The sequence below is a fragment of the Nycticebus coucang genome, chromosome 20 (genome assembly GCF_027406575.1).
Source record: "Nycticebus coucang isolate mNycCou1 chromosome 20, mNycCou1.pri, whole genome shotgun sequence".
In the NCBI taxonomy this organism is placed as follows: Eukaryota; Metazoa; Chordata; class Mammalia; order Primates; family Lorisidae; genus Nycticebus; species Nycticebus coucang.
Window position 1 is genome coordinate 12958945 of NC_069799.1, and position 20111 is coordinate 12979055.

The 20111-nt window shown below is 38.9% G+C and overlaps 1 protein-coding gene and 1 pseudogene across 1 annotated transcript; both read right to left on the bottom strand.

The window, feature by feature from the left end:
• LOC128572387 (PHD finger protein 6-like) overlaps positions 1-20111 on the bottom strand; it is a 283036-nt pseudogene that overhangs the window by 43334 nt on the left and 219591 nt on the right.
• On the bottom strand, positions 6427-18325 carry LOC128572389 (butyrophilin subfamily 3 member A1-like). The gene is made up of 5 exons (XM_053572296.1): positions 17907-18325; positions 9148-9168; positions 9028-9054; positions 8891-8917; positions 6427-7765 (listed from the first exon to the last, which is right to left on the bottom strand). The coding sequence occupies exons 1-5, from the start codon at positions 17947-17949 to the stop codon at positions 7392-7394; spliced, it is 492 nt and encodes a 163-aa protein (XP_053428271.1). The 5' UTR covers positions 17950-18325; the 3' UTR covers positions 6427-7391.

The following is a 20111-nucleotide window of genomic DNA, read 5'->3' on the forward strand; positions in this document are numbered from 1 at the left end:
CTCCCCCTTCCCTGCCTAAGGAAGTTTGAGAAGTTGGGCTGTTTCTCATCTGCCTTCATGGAATTATATTGCACCCCACACCTTCTCCCTTATGGTCTGTTTTATATCCTTTAGAGCAGTAAACAAGATAGGTCTTTCATACCTGTAGAGCAGGCCAAAGATAGGTATGTATTTCAAAAAATGATGGTTTAATCATGTCTAAGAAAAAGTTGTTAGTGAGCAGAGGATCACACAGGTGGGTGAGGGTGGGTGGGAGTGTTTGAGGGGTTATTGCTGTGGTGGATACTGGGGTGGCTGAAGGAGGATCTGAGGAACAGGGTCAGTGGTGCTTAAGAATCTGTCATGTGGTTCATGCTCACGTGTCGGGGAAGCACACATGTACTTGGACCTTAATGGTGTGGTTTCCTCTCTAGAAATCGAGGAACATAAAAATTGCAGAGGCTTAATTGATAACTTGGTCCTGAATGTGACCATGAATTTGGATGGCTAAGGTGCATGTTACACTGAAGGTAGGAGGTGAGATAACGAGAGCATTGCTTGTGAGGAGATTGCCAATAGGCAAAAGTTTATGTGGGTTGGGAAGAGGGAGTGAGGGGACATATATCATGCTAAGAGAAAAAGAGATTGAAGTTATAGGAAGTCAAATAGTTGAGTGGATGCAAGCAGGGATTGTCTTTAACACTATTTTGTTAATGTTGTTTAATTGCCAAATGCTGCTTGTTGCAGTTTACTCACTTTGTGTTTAGTTGCTCTTTGAGCTGACAGCGATTTCCAGTCTCTAAGCCTCTGTGTTTTGTGCCCGGTGGCAGCCCAGTTCTATTACTCTCATACCCTTCCCCCACCAGTCTAAACTCCATGGTCACGCATCCTTCCAGCAAATCCTCAACCCTAGGACAAGCTGCCCATACCATTGTGGAAATTTGTATTTGGCCAGGGCGTAGATAAGGGAATAGCTCAAGCCCTGAGATAACGAGCAGGAGGGCTTGTGTATCCCCTTATAAAAGAGAGAGGTACCTCTGGGTTTGAGATGAGAGGACAGTTCCCCTTTCTCCCTGATGGAGACTGATGTTGGTGGCATTTTCCTCCACAGTGAACTACTGGGGATTAACCCCACCCCAAGGAATCTGTATGTGTGACCACAGACAGGAGGCTGCCCCCACACAGGGCTCAGGTTTCAAATTTCTCAAGGCTACTCAGACCTTTAAAGTTAATGATTGTACAATCAATAGGAGCTGGCATGCTTGTTCAAAGAAACTGCTGATGTTTTTGTTCCCTTCCTCAGCTTACCCTCTGGGCTAAAGAGGAAATGGCCTTCAATAAAAGCTGAGTAGAACAACCACTCAGGGCCGTTTCCCCAAATCCCACAAACTAGTGATGTTCCCCTCTGTTTCCACATTTGACAACTATTCTGCATGTTCTGTCTCTTTGTCTCTCACTGCTTCTAACTTTACTTTCTTCAGTCAATAGCTGCCAGCTCCACAGGTCTTCAAGGACCATGACCCCAGGGCAGGACTCCTACAGTGTTCACACACACACACACATACAAACACACACACACACACATACACACTTTTCCTGGAACTACCCCATACTGTACCTGAGCATGAAGTTCAGCTTTGTTCATTTCTAGCAGAGTCACCTCAAGAATCACTTTACTCAGTGGTGAGATGAGAGAGGGTAGGATGCAGAGCCTTGCAGTGAATGCTTTCAGCACCAAAGAGGCAAATCTGTGGATTAAAGAGGACAGAAGTGGACTTCCTGATCCTCATTTAAAAGGAGGGGAGCTTCTTTGGGTGTTGACAGCCTGTAATTTGCTCCCAAGGCAGAATCTGAGGTCCATACTACCACTTTCTGGTCAAGTAAAACTACAAGCACATAGAGGCTGTGTGGAAATGTCGTCTGGGGCTTAGTAGCTTGTCTTGTCCCTCTGCTAGTGTCCAGTCATGTTTACTCTGATTACAGGATCTCAGCGACTCCCACTACATCATCTGTATGTCAGCAGCCCTACAGTGGAGTCTGACCATGAATACTTCATACAGATGTAATGAATCAGAGCAAGTATGCAGGGTTAATCTGAAAGGACTTGGCTTTTCAGTAGAAGCAGCCCAGGCTCAGACTATATCTGTTGAAGAGCTTAAGTCCCTTCATCACTCTTTTAGGGCATATTACGCCTTGGTTATCAGTTTTTGAAGGGTCAGAGTCTCCCTGTGACTTTAATTCTGACTTTAGAATCAGGGAGCACACTAGACTGAGCATGGTCCAGGGTCCTCATCTGCCACAAGCATAGTTACATTCACAGCCAGAGAAAAGGAAGGGCTGCATAAAAGATTTAGATGGAGAATCTTTTGAGCAAATACTGCCAGCCCCAAGGCCCACGATTTGCTATAAGACAGTTTACTTTCCATCATACAAATACCTGATGGGCTGCAATATGCCTTATACAGTCATGTCCTGGCAGCTTCAGGTCACCAAAGGGTTGGAGGTTCAGTGCTGTAACCGAGTGAGCCCAGGTGACTTGTTACAAGAGTCTACTTCCAGGCTGTGACAGCCTGTTGCGCATCAGGTTGTTATGTTTAACTACATATGGGGAAACATTTTGGCCAATTGAAAGTCTGTATGGCTGTAGCGTTAGCCAAACGGAATTCAGTTTAACACTCCTACAGGCGAAAAGCCTATAAGCTTCTGTGCCCACCATTCTGAGAGTGAGCAGAGACAAATTCTTACTTTGCACAGTCAGGCTGAAACTGGGGCTGAACCCTAACTAGGCCGTTAAGCCTGAATGCTTTGGAGGTAAAAGTCCAGTGCTAAGAAGCTGGCCATGGGGCTGGGGCGTGTAAACACGACATCAGTAAGTCCTAAGAATCTCCAGGCTGTGGTTTTATAAGATAAGGTCTCGGCCTCTGAGTGATTTGGGCCTCCAGAGAGCAAGAGAACAATCAACCTTTTCCTGGCAGTGGTCTTGTGACTTAGCACTGGAAAAATGGCTAATGGCATGTTTTTCCGGGACTATTTTAAATACAATAGAATGCTTAAAAGAATGAGTATCAATTGATCAATAGATTAGCAGATTCCAAGAAAAGGTTACTTTGTTTTTACAATACACCTATGAAGTGATTGTGTGATTATTAATTAACAGGGTGTATGTGCAGAACTGGCTATTTAACCTGGTCAGAAATAAAGCAATTTGCTACATGCCACCAGAGCTTGTAGTCCTCTTTGCCTCATACTATTTCAATAAGCAGGTCTAACCTCGGCTACATTGACCACCCAAACGGCCTTCACGCAACACACTCCCTCTGACCACATTAAGTGAAACTCAAAGGCACACTCACCACAGTCTGGAGGGTGAAATATTAAGTTCTGAGTCATAGTGTTTGTATCTCATTTTGGTTTCCTTTATTTCTCTCTTGTTTTCCAGACTCTGTTATATTTCTCATTTCTAATCTTTATTATATTCTTAGTTCTGCAAGCTTTGAATTTATTTTTTCTTTTATCCTAGTACTTTAAGGTGTAAAGTAGTTAACTGCCTTGACAGCTTTCATCTTTTTAACTTTTAAGGCAGTATTTTTCAACTTTTAAAAAAAATCCCACAGCACACTTGAACCTATAGCTAAAATTCTGCAGCACACATAAATTATTTTTATTAAAAACAAGAGTAATAGAAAAAGAATATACTTACTATGCTTTGAACGTCTTTTGAAAATAATTTCATTAGCAATCTTTAAAAATTTTAATGGCACACCTAAGATACTCTTGTAGCACACCAGTGTGCCATGGCACACCAGGTGAAAATCACTGTTCTAAGCTTTTACAGACAAAAATTTCCCTCTTAGCACTGCTTCATTGGGTCCAGTAAATTTTGGTATCCCAAATCCACCATCCTCCTACACACACTTCTCAAGATTTTCTTTCTTTTTCTAGTTTGCAGAAACTGGAGGCTTCATCTTGTGCATATAAATTTGATTTTTAAATAGGGAACTGACAGGCCCTGCTTGATAAAGAGACATCAGACCCAAACTAAGGTCTCTGCTAAAACTGGAAACAATGTAGCATTTGCAAAACCCAAATAGAACCGGCATGGCCATAAAAAATGACCTCAGGTTATCCTCACTGTTAATTACACCCTGCTTATAATGTATTAGCATGCTGAAAGAAACTCCCTCCAGAGCCATGAGAGTTTGCAAACGCCACGATGGCTCCTGGAAGTCACCCCATATGGCTTAAACAGAAGAGAAACCCTCAGGTCTGAATATTCTCCACCACTTCCACAGCAATCTTACCAATGAGGGTCCTTCTACTTAACATACAATTAAAGAGAAGATATAAAACAGGACTCCTGAAACTTATGAAGTGCTGCTCTCTGATGCTCTGAACTACTGCTCTATCTGTAGGGCAGCCTTCTCTATTTTCTTTTCTTACTTCAATAAACCTACTTTTCCTAAATCTTTCGGCTTGACCTTGAATTATTTTCCATGGGAAGACAAGAACTCACTTGGCCTTCAGACTGGACTCTAGTTTTGGGGTCCACTTTCCTCTATCAATGTCATTTCTGATATTCTTTTTCTCTGTTCATTTCTTTCATTTGTGTTTTAGTGAAACATTATGTATCATGGTGAGTACATTTACAATTTCATTCAACCATCACATTGATCCATCTCCAAAGCTCTGGCCAAACTAAAATACTACAACCATTTAAGGGTAACCACCCACTCATCCTGCCCACTAAATGCTGGAAACCACCATCTACTTTCTCTCTAAAGTTGAGTACTCTAAGTACTTATAAAAGGAAACACATACTACTTGTATTTTGTGATGGGCTTACTACACTTAGTATAATATATGAGGACATTCATGTTATAGTGCATATCAGAATTTCCTTCTTTTTAAAGGACAAATAATAATCCACTTTATTTTACCTGTGAATATTTTACTTATGAATATTTGTGTCACCTTAAAATTCACATGTTAAATTCTTAACCCATAAGGTGATGGTTTTAGGAGATGGGTCCTGGGAAGTGATAAGTTCATTAGGGCACAGCCCTCCTGAATGAAACTGCTGCTTTTATAAAAGGAGATTTCTTGATCCCACTGCTATATGAAGACACAGCAAGAAGATGAACTTTCATATACAACCAGAAAGTTGGTCTTTACCACACACTAAATTTGCTGCTGCCTTGATGTTAGACTTCCTGTTCCCTAGAACTATGATAAATTTCTGTTATTTATAAGTCACACCATTTAACGTGTTATAGTATAGTAGCCCAAAGGATGAAAATATATGTATATTCCACACTTGGCTTACTCATTCATACACAAACACTTTGACTGCTTTTTTTGTTTGTTTTTTGAGACAGAGTCTCACTTTGTCATCCTTGATAGAGTGCCATGGCTTCACAGGTCACAGCAACCTCAAACTCTAGGGCTCAAGCAATCCCCTTGCCTGAGCCTCCAGAGTAGTGAGGACTATAGGCCCCTACCACATCTTCCAGATATTTTTTTTGAGACAGGGTCTCACTTGTGCTTAGGCTGGTCTCCAATTCCTGAGCTCAGCTGATCCACCCACCTCAGTGTTCCAGAGTGCTAGGATTACAGGTGTGAGCCACCACACCTGGCCTTGACTTGGATTGTTTTTATGTTTTCCTACTGTGAATAATGTTACCATGAATATGGCTGTTTAAATGTCTCCTAGAAACCATGCTTCTAATTATTTTGGGTATATGCCCAAGAATGAAATTGATGGATTATAACTAATTATACTTTTAGTTTTTTGAGAAGCCCAGACTGATTTCCAGCACAACTTTACTATTTCCACTCCAACTAACTGTGCATATAGGTTCCCATTTTCTACATCCATGCCAACATTCATTATTTTGATTTATTGTTTTGTAATATAGATCCTAATTTGTGTGATGTGGTATTGAACTGTGGCTTCCCCAATTGAAAAATATTATTTATTTACATATGTATACGTATGTAATTATTTATTTACATATGTAAATGATGTGACATTGATATCCAAAGAATTATATATATAATGTGTACCATTATACAACATTGTATATATAAACATACTTGTTATTCCATCACAATAATCAAGGTAATACACATATCTGACTCTTTAAAAGAGTTTCCCTATGTTCCTTTGTGTTTGTGCGTGTGTGACAAGAACATTAACATTATATATACACCTTACTAAATTTAGGATATTTTATCTGCAATTTTTGGATATCTTTGGGTAGGCATTTATGAATTCCAGAGGCATATAGCACAAGTTATATTTCAGAGGCACAGCTTACAATCAGGTGATTCACTAAGGCTGAAGATTTTCTTGAACTGAGAAATACTGTTCACCATTACCTATAGCTTTTAACCTATTAAAGAAACTCAGGCTGACTACTTACAGAATCTAAAGAAAATATAATAAAATTGAACTCAGAAGCAGAGAAGGAGCAGTGGTTACCAGAAGCTAAAGGTGGGATGGGGCAATATTGGTCAAAGAGTACAAACTTTAAATTATAAGGTGAACACACTCTGGGGATCTAGTATGCAGTGTGGGCCACGATGCATGTTAATTAATTAATTTTTTGTGGTAATCATCATGTTCCACACCTTGCATATATATAATCTTTATTTGTCAATTAAATCTTTTAACATAAAAAATAAGAAAAAAGAAAGAAACTGGGAGGTGCCTTGGTACAATATAGTTACTGTATGAAAATTACTTTGAGGGTATGGGTTAGTCTTGATGTTGGTAGGATTGAATGGTACTCAGTTTAATGACATCCAGGTCTCATGACACTGATTTTGGCACAGAAATACTGATGAAAATAAATAACACTTGATATGTAGCCTTGAAGAGCTCACCAATTAATGGTAAAAAAAGAAACATACTATTAATCTGGTTAATCATGCTGAGAAATGCATAACAGTGATTTGTTGAGGAGATTAGCCAACTCCTTTCAAAAGCTCAAGATCAACTCTAAGAAGGGTGGGAGAGTTTGCATTTTTTAACCCTAAAAGTTATAAAAGAAAATGTTTTAAAGGGAAGAGGGGTTGTGGGGAGGAGTAAGGGCAATGGTCCAGTGGGAGGGAGCATTCTGATTTCCCACTGTACTGGAACGGAGATGTGGACATCCTTGTCATCCTGACACCCCCAGCCTACCCATGTCCTTGTAGGAAAATGACTATGTGGTACTGTGGTCCACGAGGAGGATCCCTATGGAATGTACCTCAGCTGTGCTCTAGTGAGGGATGTAAAGGCCAGATTGGTTTCCTGAAATAAGAGGTCCAGGGTTGAAATATGGCTTTAGGGTCCCAGGGAAGTTGCTTTTGATAGTGTAGAGAATACTTAAATCTGTCAAATTGTAGAAAGAAATCAACCCTTTCTCATACTACAAAAAAATTCCCACTCTTGAGGGTGGTGTAGGGACATTAAGACAAATAGGGGGGCTGGAAAGGGCCCGGTATGCACCATCTAGCAGGGAAAGAACCCAGAAACCATTCTCAGGAGAAGTTAAAATGACTCCTTTTCTCTTAACTGAATCCAAACACAGTCCTATTTTCCACCAGTTCTTCCCTCCTACATCAACTTCCCAATAATGCTGACCATCAGAGAAGCTGTTTTGACCCAGCACAGCCCGCATAGAATCAAATCGTTCAGGATTGTCAGGAACATCTCGCATTTGTGAAATACATTTTACAAGTTTGCCATCTTCTGACACAGCAAGCAAAGGGTAAGCAGTGGCATCGTCCAGTTTTATATCTTCTGCAGAAGAAGAAGATAGATCAATTAATTGCAGCCCTTAAGGTAAGACGTTTCAACGTCTAAGACAGAGGTCAAAACAGGGATGAAGAACAAATAAGATGACTTTCAATAATTCTTTTCTTAAGCACCAAATTATTAAGTCTGTGAAACTGATCCATACTGTATCAGAGGCTCCAAAGGCATAGACACTGCCTTGTAAAACACCTTTAACAATTGTCCACATCTCAAACCTGTGCTCTCACTAATTACACTAGAAATATCATAACCACTGTGTACTTAGTATAGAGTGAAATGGAGTGAAGTGTAAACAGAAGGATAGAGAAATATCAGGAGGACAATGCCATGTGCAAAGAGTCAGGAACACGTTCAGTATCTTCAAAGTGTGAGTAACCTGCCAGTGCACTTGAAAGAGAATAAGAGAGGAAATCAGAAGGAGATGTAGTTAGAAAGGGAACAAGGCAGTAGGGGTGCAGAAACATTTAGGCACATAAAGACTATTAGAGTTTAGGCCTTTATCTGACTAAGATGGAGAGAAATACAGGAGGATAAAAATTAAAGAGAATGAGGATTTACAACTATTTAGTGAGGTTTTGTTGTAAAGAACAGAGAAATAAGATAGCAGTCACATGGAGAAATTAGACCAATAAATGGTGGCTTCATACTTTACATTCTTTTCCAGGTAGAAGAAATATTAGCACGTATTTATTCACACTACTTAGAAAATCATTACCTGATAGGCATGGAAGACTTGAGGTTTCAGGAAGGGAAGACAGAGAACAGAAATGAAACTTCATATTTTATCATATTCATATTCTCTGGAGAATCTTGTAACTTTAGTACTGGTGATTTTAGAAGCGAGTAGTCTTAATTATGAATGATTTAAAACAGGTCTTTCAGAACAAGGTGATCCCATTGCATCTGTTCTTTGCGTGTCTTCTGCATTCTAAAACCATTTAGTGACTTGGTTCTTAATTTAACATTTGGTCCGTATACCAAGAACCAAATGACTTTCTGAGGAAAATTACTTGAGGAAAACCTTTTATTTCACCATAGAATCTCAGAGAGCGATTAGAGACAAGTGCAAAGTCATTCTTAACTACATACACATTATTCACCTTCATTTACCTGTAAATTCATGCATTTCAAGCAGACCTACAAATAGATGGAGACATTCAAGGTTAGCTGAATGACTGGGCAGTGAAGGGGCTATTGTAGAGAATGGTATATGCCATGTCAAAGGTGAGAATCTTGATTTCACTTACCCCAAAATCCCAGGAATTTTCTTTGACCTGCAATCAATTACAAATAGAGATAAGTGTTCTGAGTGGACACAGAACACCTTAAATTTTCAATTTACTATAGAAGAAAAACACAAAACTTACCAAGTTCTTCACTGAGTTTGTCTTAAAAAAAAGAAAAAAGAGGCAAAAAGTGTTAAATTTTGAAATCCCAAGAAATTTCACCCTAGCCTTTGATCCTACATGATTTATAGGGATAACACTGAACACTGTCATCATATTTTTGGACTTTAAGGTTAAAAGATTGAAGAAGCAATTTGTCCTAGATGTCCACATGGAGGACCATCCGGCTTATCAGAGGCAAACTTCCCAAGGCTGTGTAATTTGCTTCTTAAGTCTACCACAAACAACTCTTTTTTACTTTTCAATTACTACTGTATTGAATCAGTTTATCTTCGTGACTTCACTTAGCAAACTACAAACATTTCTTATTTACTCAGCAAACATTTTTTGAGGATCTACTTTATCCCAAGGTGCTATCTTCTGTACTAGGAAGATCATCATGAGCAAGATATAGTCTCTCCACACAGGGTATCAGCAAGACACTAACAGGGGCATCAGCAGACAGCCTGTCAGTAGTAAATGGGTGCTAGGAACCTCAGGCACTCAGGCAGATTTTTTTTTTTTTTTTTTTTGAGACAGAGTCTCACTTTGTCACACTTGGTAGAGTACTGTGACGTCGTAGCTCACAGAAACCTCCAACTCTTGGGCTTAGGTGATTCTCTTGCCTCAGCCTCCCGAGTAGCTGGGACTACGGGTGCCTGCCACAATGCCTGGCAATTTTTTGCTGCAGTTTGGCTGGGGCCGGGTTTGAACCTGTCACCTTGGTATATGGAGCCGGCGCCCTACTCACTGAGCCACAGGCGCCACCCACACGGGCAGATTTTGACAAGAAATTTTATGTCATTGCTTAATTACAAATAACATTTATTTAAAAAGCAATGTTTTCATTTCATTAAAAAAAATTCAAAGGTAGAGAAGAAATAATCCCATTAGGTTTCTGTTACCCAGATGTAACCACTTTAAATAATTTCTTTCCTTTTTTTTTTTTTTTTTTGGTTTTTGGCCACGGCTGGGTTTGAACCCGCCACCTCTGGCATATGGGACCGGCGCCCTACTCCTTGAGCCACAGGCGCCGCCATAAATAATTTCTGTGTAGGCAATATTTTTAGCCCCAAAACGACACAAAAAGATTATCAAAGAATACTACTTAATCTGTTCTATTTACTTAAAAAAACTAACTTATAATTTTCTTTGAAAATAGGCACTTTTGTAACATCACTGAATGGCAAAATGGCATTTATTTTTTTTTTTATTAAATCATAGCTGTGTACATCAATATGATCATGGGGCACCATACACTTGTTTCATAGAATATTTGACACATTTTTATCTCATTAGTTGACATAGCCCTCCTGGCATTTTCCTAGTTACTTTGTCAAGACAGGCATTTCTTTTCATAAATCATATATGATTTACTATTACTATTACTATTTTCTGGACACTATAGTGATATTTCTTCTTTTTCTTTTCTTTTTCTTTTTTTGAGACAGAGTCTCATTTTGTCACCCTTGGTAGAGCACTGTGGTGTCATAGCTCACAGCAACCTCAAACTCTTGGCAACCCCTTGGACCCAGTGCACATACCAGAAATAGAGAAATACTCAATACTCTCAGAAAATTGCAATGATTCTGTTGCCTCAGCTTCCAGAGTAGCTGAGACTACAGGCCCCTGCTACAACACCTGGCTACTTTTTTTTAGAGACAGTGTCTCACTCTGGCTCAGGCTGGTCTCAAACGCTTAAGCTAAAGCGATCCATCTTCCTCAGCCTCCCAGGGTGCTAGGATTACAGGTGTGAAACACTATGCCTGGCTTTTCTTATTTTCATAAAACAATAAAAACAATTCATGTTTCTTATCTGAGAAAAAGAAAAGGCAAAAGACATATCGAAAAATCACTCCCATATAACTATTGGTTCTCATCATCTCTGTGAATGAAATCAGTGGACCCAGTTGCACATGGCAGAAATAGAGAAATACTCTTTATATCTCCTTCTCCATCACCTCCCTCTTCACCCACCATATTCAATTCTTTACCAAGACTTCTGGATTCCAGCTCTGTTACAGGTCTCAGACGCCTTCTCTCCCCACCTCTTCCTCAGTCTTCCTCAACTACTGAGAAGCCCCTTTCCTGGTCTCCTTTATGTTCTGAGTGGACACAGGGTGTATGTTCAATTTAGCAAAGAACTTAGCAACTTCCTCGGTGAGAAATATTAATTTCTGAAATTTTAAGAAATTATTTATAGCCTTCAACACTATGCAATTTGTAGAATAACAGTGAACATCTGGTCAGGTTTGTGGATTTTAAGGCTCAAAGACTGAAAATGCAACTTGTCCTAGATGTTACCATGAAAAGATCACCCAGCTTGTGATCTTCTAGAGAAAGACTGCCCTGAGGCCGTGTAATTTGCTTCTTACATCTACCACAAACAACTTTAGTGGTCTTCTACATCCTCTCTTGCACACCCTGGTGGATTTTATAATAGAGTCTTAGTAATCCCAAATCTCGTGATCATATTGTTAAACCTCTCTCCTCCCAAACCCCTTCAGACCTTTTCACCAGTGATGATAAATATCAAAATTGTCCATGTGGCCGTCGATATTCATCATGATCTGCCCTCCCTCTACCACTCTGCTCTCACTTCTTCTGCAAGTTATTCCAGACCTTATCTGCTTAATATCTGTTGTTCATGTTTTAATATTACACCAATGAAGGAAAGAGATATTTTTATTTTACTCATCTATGTATCACTATTGTAAAGTACAATTTCTTTTCTATAGGATTTCTCTACCTGATGATGAAGAAGAAAGAATTTTTCTTTGTCAGGAATTTTTTTATATGACTATCAGGGATGTCCACCCCGTACCCATATTATTATGTGAGGATTTCTTTTGCTTATCTGTGGTGGAAGATTTCATGAAAATTATGCACGGACCTTTGTGCTCCTCAGCTTTCATTAGCATTTGTGTACTTGATGTGTGGCCCAAGACAACTCTTTTTCTTCCAATGCAGCCCAGAGAAATCAAAGATTGGGTACCCCTGAATAGTTAAGTGCTTTTGTTCTTCCAAGTAGATATCTTTTGAAAGGCATTCAAATTTTACTTTACTCCAAACAAGTATTTATTCATTTCTAAGGAAAGGTTTGAGCAGAATAAATGAAAATGTAAGTAAATTAACATGAAGTGGTTTTCTGATCAGGATTAATTTAATTCAGTACTGAATTCAGTCTAAATGGATCTAGTCATTGAGGCCTATATGGAGTTTTTTTTACATTGCCTCTTTTATGAGGACATTTTTTCCAGGCAAAAAACCCCCTAAATCTGAATACAATTCAAAAGCCAGACAGAGCAGAGACAATGTCACAAACACCATCATATATGTCTTTTGGTCAAGAGTTATAGAATTATCCTGATGTCTAAGGTGAGAGAGTTTTTGATGATGCCATTATGTTATTTCATTTTATTAAAATTCTCCACGAGGCTTTGAGGGCATGGAGAAGCACAGCTTAGGGAAAGTTAAGAAGTGGCACAGGCCTGGCAGAGCAGTTTCCTCACTCTACTGAGGTAGCAGCTACCCCAGAACCATCTCAGGTTGTAGCAACATTATGTTGACAAGTTTTAGAGAGCTCTGGAGACCCCAGAAGTGGGTTAAGGCCACTTTCTTTAAGAAAGCATGACACCCAGCAGGACGGGATATAACAGTATTGGTGATATCACTGTGCAGTGGAGCGGGTCAAAGAGGTAGGTGCACTTTGGGATATGACTGCATGCAATGAAAGCTTTATTTGGGGTTATGATGTGGATTTTAAAGTCTAAAGTAATGTTGTTCCATTCTCTGCTGACAGAAGCCTGGATCAGGTAACCATTGTTTGTCACTAAAATTACAATCACCTAAGATGTTGGAGCTAGGGTATTCTCAGAAATAGATACACATTCCACCCAGGTTCCTAAATTTAGCTAATAGCTATTTCCTCGACAATGCCCAATTATCATGTTCATGAGATTATCTAAGGATTTATTTTCCTAAATGAGATTGATGCATTTAATTATAAAATACCAACCTACAAAATATCACTTTGCTTTGGGAGCGTACCTGAAAAGCAAACAAGCAAACACAAATCAGCAGAAAATAGTCCTGAAGCTAATGTCAAAAAATCTTTGTATTACTCTACATGCATACGTTAGTGATTTGGGGGTCACATGATATTAGTGACTTTCAAACATCTTTTGATTAGGCAGAACCAGATAATACTGGCTAAGTAAATACACCTACACCAAGCATGTAAGAGGAGAAGGTTCTCTCTGATGATTCTTTGTTGTTTACATGATCATTTAAATGAGTCTATGAGTGCACTATTCAGGTGACAGGTATATGAAAAGCCTAGATTTCAGTGCCTGTAGCTCAGTGGTTATGGTTCCAGCCATATGCACCGAGACTGACAGATTCGAACCCATCCCGAGCCAGCTAAACCATAACAACTGCAACAAAAAAATAGCAGGGCATTGTGTAGGGTGTCTGTAGTCCCAGCTACTAGGGAGGCAGATGCAAGAGAATTGCTTAAGCCCAAGAATTTTTTTTTTTTTTTAGAGACGGAGTCTCACTTTGTCGCCCTCGGTAGAGTGCTATGGCTTCACAGCTCACAGCAATCTCCAGGTCTTGGGCTTAGGTGATTCTCTTGCCTCAGCCTCCCAAGTAGTAAGCCCAAGAATTTGAGATTGCTGTGAGCTGTGATGCCACAGCACTCTACCAAGGGTGACAAAGTGAGACTCTGTCTCAAAAAAAAAAATTCAACACTGATGCTTAGGGAAACATTTTGGCTTTTGGATTTTCAAACTTGGGATGCCCAGATAAGTAAGTACAATACAAACATCCCCAAATCCAAAAATAATATGGAAAATATCTAAAATCCAAAACACACATGGTGTGTGGAACAATGGTTCCACACATTTCAGGTAAGGTACACCTGATTTGTATACTTACAAGGATTCACTGACAATCACGGAATGGAACATGCCAGACCTCACAGTGCCAGGCCTCAAGTGGCAGAAACTGACAGGCCTTGACTTTCTATATTTATGCCTAAATACCTTCTCTATGCTATGAATATTCACATCTTTTTTGAGGGGGTGTTTAAATGTTTATTAAGCCAAATTTTTAAATTATATATCCACATTTAGTCTGTAAACAAATACAGTACACATGTAAGGAAAAGGCTAGCAGGTAAGAACTTATGGAAAAAGCAAAGTTCCCTCTGTACTATGGCACCTCATCACAATACCCTCCCGAGGTTGGTGCCATGGGGCCATAAATACAGCCAAAAAGTTAAATGAAAAACCAGATATTTAGCTCAACTCCATCTCCTGGGGTGCATTTCAAAACAGATATTTATTCTACATTACAGTAGGGTGGATTAGAGCAGGGCGACACTGTAGTTTTTGCATTCATTAATTGGCTAAAATAGTACAAACTAAACTTCCAACTGTGGTGTCTCCCTCCTAATACCATAATTAATAAGAATTGTGAATTAAAAGACATGATGAACCACAGATGATTACAAAAATAGATAACTCGCAGAATAGTAAGTATCTACAGTTAACAAAGCATAAACTTATACATTTACCGTTTCCCATAATGTGCAAAATAGTGTAAGTATGTTCAAGAGGTACAGTCAGCAGCTGACTTCACAGTGGTAATGTTGAGGGCATTTGTTCACAGGAAAAAAATTCAAGTACAAAAGCCGGAGTAGGAAGTTGAAGGCAGATGAAAATATATAAAACACACAAAATCCTAATTCCTCACGTCATTATCCTTCTTAATACACACCACAATTAACTTACAGCCTTTATGTATCTTAAAAAGTAACTCTGTTACCTATGTACAAACTTTAAAAAAAAGATGTATAGGAGACAAGCAAAAACTGATGAACTTAACAGTCGCTCTAAAACCGCTGAAACTTATAACATTTTGTGCGCTTTCATTTACTTCTATGTATGGGGTTTTAAAATGCCTCCTGAAATGATTTAGATAGAAATGATTTAGATGGTTTTTAAAATTCCCATTAAAATCTATTCTATATTCATTTCTGGTAAAGAAGGAAAAAAATCCCAAACGGGTTGGTGGGGGGCAGGCTCAGCTCTTACAAAGAAACTGGAATTTCGTAAGTATATAAATTACATTCACATGGTTCCTTTAACACGTATCAACTGATACATAAGGTAATTGTATAATGCTATTCTGAAATCAATCACATTTAAAAGGTGCAGTAATTCCCATTCTCATTCTAGAATTAAAAGCATTTATTCCATAATGTGCGTTTCAGCAATGTTGACATCTCCTTGGTTGTATGACAGTGTCACTTTAAAGCTTCACTAAAGATTCGGCAAGTCCCAGAGATTTAGATAGAGACATTATTGGTAAGAAATTTGCCAGTGTTTCCAGGGAACACTGTTTTAGATTGAGGTGACCTTATGACAAGTCAAGTAGACCCTCACTACCTGCAAGAAATTGGGATGAGTAACTACCTGTGGTATTGTCGGTTTTGAACTTTTATGGTTCAGGACTGCTATTCACGTCTTTTTTCAAAAGTATCAGAAAACCATTTTACTTATCTTCAAACACTATTTCAGATTATAGAGGAGCATTTAATTGTATGTGGGCTTTATCTTTCATATAATAATTCAAGAACCTCAAGTATAGAATGCTGTTTGATTTCTAAGGTTTAAACACTGCCTATCAAAAATAAACATCTTTTGATTAATGAATATGTTCATTTTGAAATAGGATGGAATATGAAAGCGTATCTCTTTCTGTTGTGAGGTTTTGGCTTAGGTCACAAAGCTAAAAAAAAAAAGAGAAAAGTGCTATGTAGTACAAATGCTACCCATTATTCCTGGCACTTTCAAGTTTACTGATTGAAAACTGGCTTAGAGAGTCTCGGTTTATCACAATAGTAATTAGGAGGACACCGGGAAAGTGATAAGAAAAAAATAGAATAACTAATAAGAAACTCGGAGTTTTCCTTAAGGTGAAGATGTCATTGGACTAAGCATTTGGGAGGGATTGCTGCATCCCACCTTGAGCCAATGAGCCAATCTTCTCTGGGTACTTCTTCCACAGATAGGTCAGGCAAAATGGCCTGTATTTGAGCAGCCTTAAACTCTTAAGCAATATTCCCTAGAGTTTCAAAAATAATAAGGTAGTTTTCTGATCCACAATTTAAAATACTTCCAAATGGATCCTGCTTAGCTGTCTTATAGATTCAGGAGGCTGGCACACCGCATCTTGTGCTGATTTGAATCTCATGCTGATTGAACCATCGGAATGAATTCTACAGGGCCTCAGAATTAGGGCCAAATGGGATTTCCATAGCCTTTCTCCTCAATTATCTTAACTAACTTAAGATGAGTATTTGAGTATTTCAGACAATAAGAGTTAGCAAAGGCCCTCATAAGCCCTTCTGTGAAGTTTCCTAAGTAATTAGGAAACAGTTTTCCTGGTAGTACCCAATTAATATCAATAGGTACTTTTTCAAAATATCTCTTTAACAAACATTTGACTAAATATGGCTATATTACATACAGTTACATATGCCTTTGTAACTGGGTTATGGAATGACCAGGAAGCTACTGGGTTTAGGTAGAAAACAATCTCATTTGATCTAACAATAAGCCCTTCAAACAGCCATCCTAGCTCCTTCCTGCATACAGACTTTGAGTATTAAATTGCAGAGCCCATGCACTGTTCTCACTCCTACCCCCAGATCTGCTAACAACTTTCACCTCCCATGAAGTTTCTGGTTCCTCTCTGGTAAAAAGAAGCTAAATTTAGGTGGGATGAATATAGGTTACAAAAAGGAAGAAAAGATTTGTCTTACCTGAGTGCCATCTTTATCTTCAGGAGTTTAAATGAGTAATCGCTGTCTTGCCAGGGTATTTTGTAAGGTTCCTTGACATTTCCTTATTGCTGGGCACTATTTATGCATTCTCATGGGAGAATAGTCTACATAAGAACACCCTTAGGACTCCTTCACTCCACTGCTTTCTCTTGAAGTCACATGGAATCTGGCCTCATGTCTGGGGGGAGTTGAATTAGGCAGCTATTGGCCAATGCTTTTCACCTGGGCTTATCTTTGGTCCAGAGGATGCCATCTAGGCATATGAGGTTCAGATAAATATACATTCAAGTCAACATAAGAGATTAATTGTAAAATATGAGAGATTCTGTGAAATATTAAGTGTTATATTATGTTTAAACCATAGACCAAGAAAGAAACTGCTCATGGTTCTCTTGTCTGATATGATCTGGAAAAATAAGAATCGTTTTTATTTCTGCCAGAACCATTCTTCCAGATATTTGTGACACAATCACCCTGAGGTGGGTACTGAGCAGGCCACTGGAACTAGCAGTGAAGAACCGTGGTTTATGGCCAGCACAAGGCAACGTGCAATGTGATGAGGGCTGTATGGGTGCAGAGTCCTGGAGGACATTCAAAACCCTCCCTGCATAAGTGGTTCACCATATTCTTATAAGGGAAGCCAGGCTAAACTGAAAATTATCAAAAAAAGAGGGGTAGGGAGTTCCAGGAAAGCAAAACTAGCAGAGGCCCAGAGAAGATCAAATATAAGACCCCCAACCGTGGAAATGGAGTAATTTTCCATCTTCACGTTTTTTCCCCCAATTTCAAATGGTAAAGAATCCCCACATCTATTCCTCATTTATATGTCATCATAAGTCTATGATTCCTCCCTAAATGAAGTCAAACTCCCCATTCTTTCCCCATTTACCTCTGTCTTTTCTAGTCCACCAGAGTAGAACAGGGATGATCATCACAGTGAACACCAGCAAAAGCACAAACACAGACAGTCCCACTGTCCAGGGACTGACTTTGGGGAACAGGGAATCTGAAAAACAACAATTATTCCACTTGAGATACAGCTTGACATAAGGTGACTTGGCTGCTGGATATGAATCCTAACATGTAATCTCCTTGTAGAAAGTATCAGGAGGGCAGAGACTGTAAGCCTCACCCACCCTCCCTGTAATTCTAAGGGATTCAGGTATACTGAAGAGGCTCATGTTTCCCTCTTCTTTCCAATGTGAGGAGATACAAAGTGTCCTTCAAAAAGATGCTGAATGTATGGGCATAATGCAACAGACTCACATGTCTATAATAATAATTTAACAAATGCTGACATAATTTTAAAGTGAGATATAATTTTTTAAATAAAATTATATAAGGATAATGAAGGTTTTTCTTCCATTTAATTCATCTCAGTTCCTCCTAGGGATGATTTTGTCTTGTGCCCTTTCTAGTCTATTATTTTCTACATATTACATAATCCTAACAATATGTTGATAATTGAGGGGGACATGGAACTTTTCTTAAGATTAAATGAGAAACTATTAATTATGTCAGATGACAAACCAAATAGGTCTCATGTTCCAAGCCTTAGAAATAGAATTCTAGCTCACCTCAAGAACTCAAATTTACAAATATGAGAAAGCATTTTTCTTTAAACTTTATGTCTTATAATGTGTTTTTCAAGGTCTTTTTACATGTAGTACTGTGACCTGAGGATTATTAATTTTTACCTTTCTCAGCCCCATATCATCATTCCCTCTCAAACATTCCCCAATTCCTTTGTTCATTATGAAAATCACAGCAGGAGACTTAGATAATTTTCCCTCCTCTAACTTTGTTTTTTCAAGGTTTTCATTTAACAAAAAAACAAAAAACTTAACTCCTCTGACATCAACTATACGCTCTTTCATGTCTTCAACTTCAGTTTTTCTTCTAATTATTTTTAACATGTATAACTTGCCAAACTAAAGCACATGATAAATAATAATTGAATGGCAAAAGTCCTGTAGACATCCATTTGTATATCCATTATGCAAAAGTGATGAAGTATTAAAAAAGTAAAGGAAAGGGCTGGGGGTGTCCAAAATGGCAGACTAGAGTGATCTACTCCTGAGCCTTCTTCAGTGAAATTGAGGAAAGTGGACTCCAGCCAGCACTGGCTGGATTGCCCTGCCAAGAAACATCATCCAGGGGGCATAATGAGGCATCAGGGGAGTACAGGAGCCAAGGAGGAGGTCAGAAGTAGTGCAAGACCACCCATAAGGCCAGTGTCTGTGTGCATTCAGAGGCCAGCCAGCCCTTTGATGGACCATTAGAGAAAGGGAAGACCCATCCTGAGGTTTTTTGGGACTTGGGAGCTTGCTGGAGCTACCATGGGAAAGCTTGAGCAAGCAAACAAACTTGAATGGAACCCAGTAGCTGTGTTTAAACCAGTGGGTGGGGTGGAATTTCCAGATGGCTGGGCTGCTGGCAGGGCACCACCATTGGTAGGAAGCTTGCCAGGGAGGAACAGCCCCCAGGATTCCAGCATAAGGCTGCTTCTGGCATACATTGAACTCCAGTGGCCAGCTTTGGGGTGAGTAGGACAGATCCTGCACCCCTGTGAGGAACCCTTTATTTCCAAGGAGCACTGTTTGGAAGGTCAAGGCATGTCTCTCAAGAAGTTTGGTGAGAGCTTCAGGCTTCCACCTTGCTTCAGGTCAAATAAATCACTAGGTCTCAACAGCAACAAGATAGTGGCTTCCCATAACCATGATACACAGCAGAAATAGCAAGCTTGTTTTGCATCTCCTAACCAGAGGTCAACCTGGTGTCCAGGCAGTATTGCAATATATGTATATATTTTTTTAATTTGTTCTTTCCTTTTAAAAAATTTTTTTTATGTGTTTCATTTTGTCATTTTTACTTTGTTCAATTTCAAGATTTCCACCTTGATCATGATTTTTCTGTGTTTTTTTTCTTTCATTCTTTTCCATTTCTCTACCCTTTTCTTTTTTCTGTTCTTTTTCACTTTTCTCATCTTCCACTTGTAAATCTCCCTAATGACAATAGACATATCCCACATATTCCAGTTTTTTAATAATTAAATTTTTACTTTTCATTTTCAATTTTTCATGGTCTGTTTTGT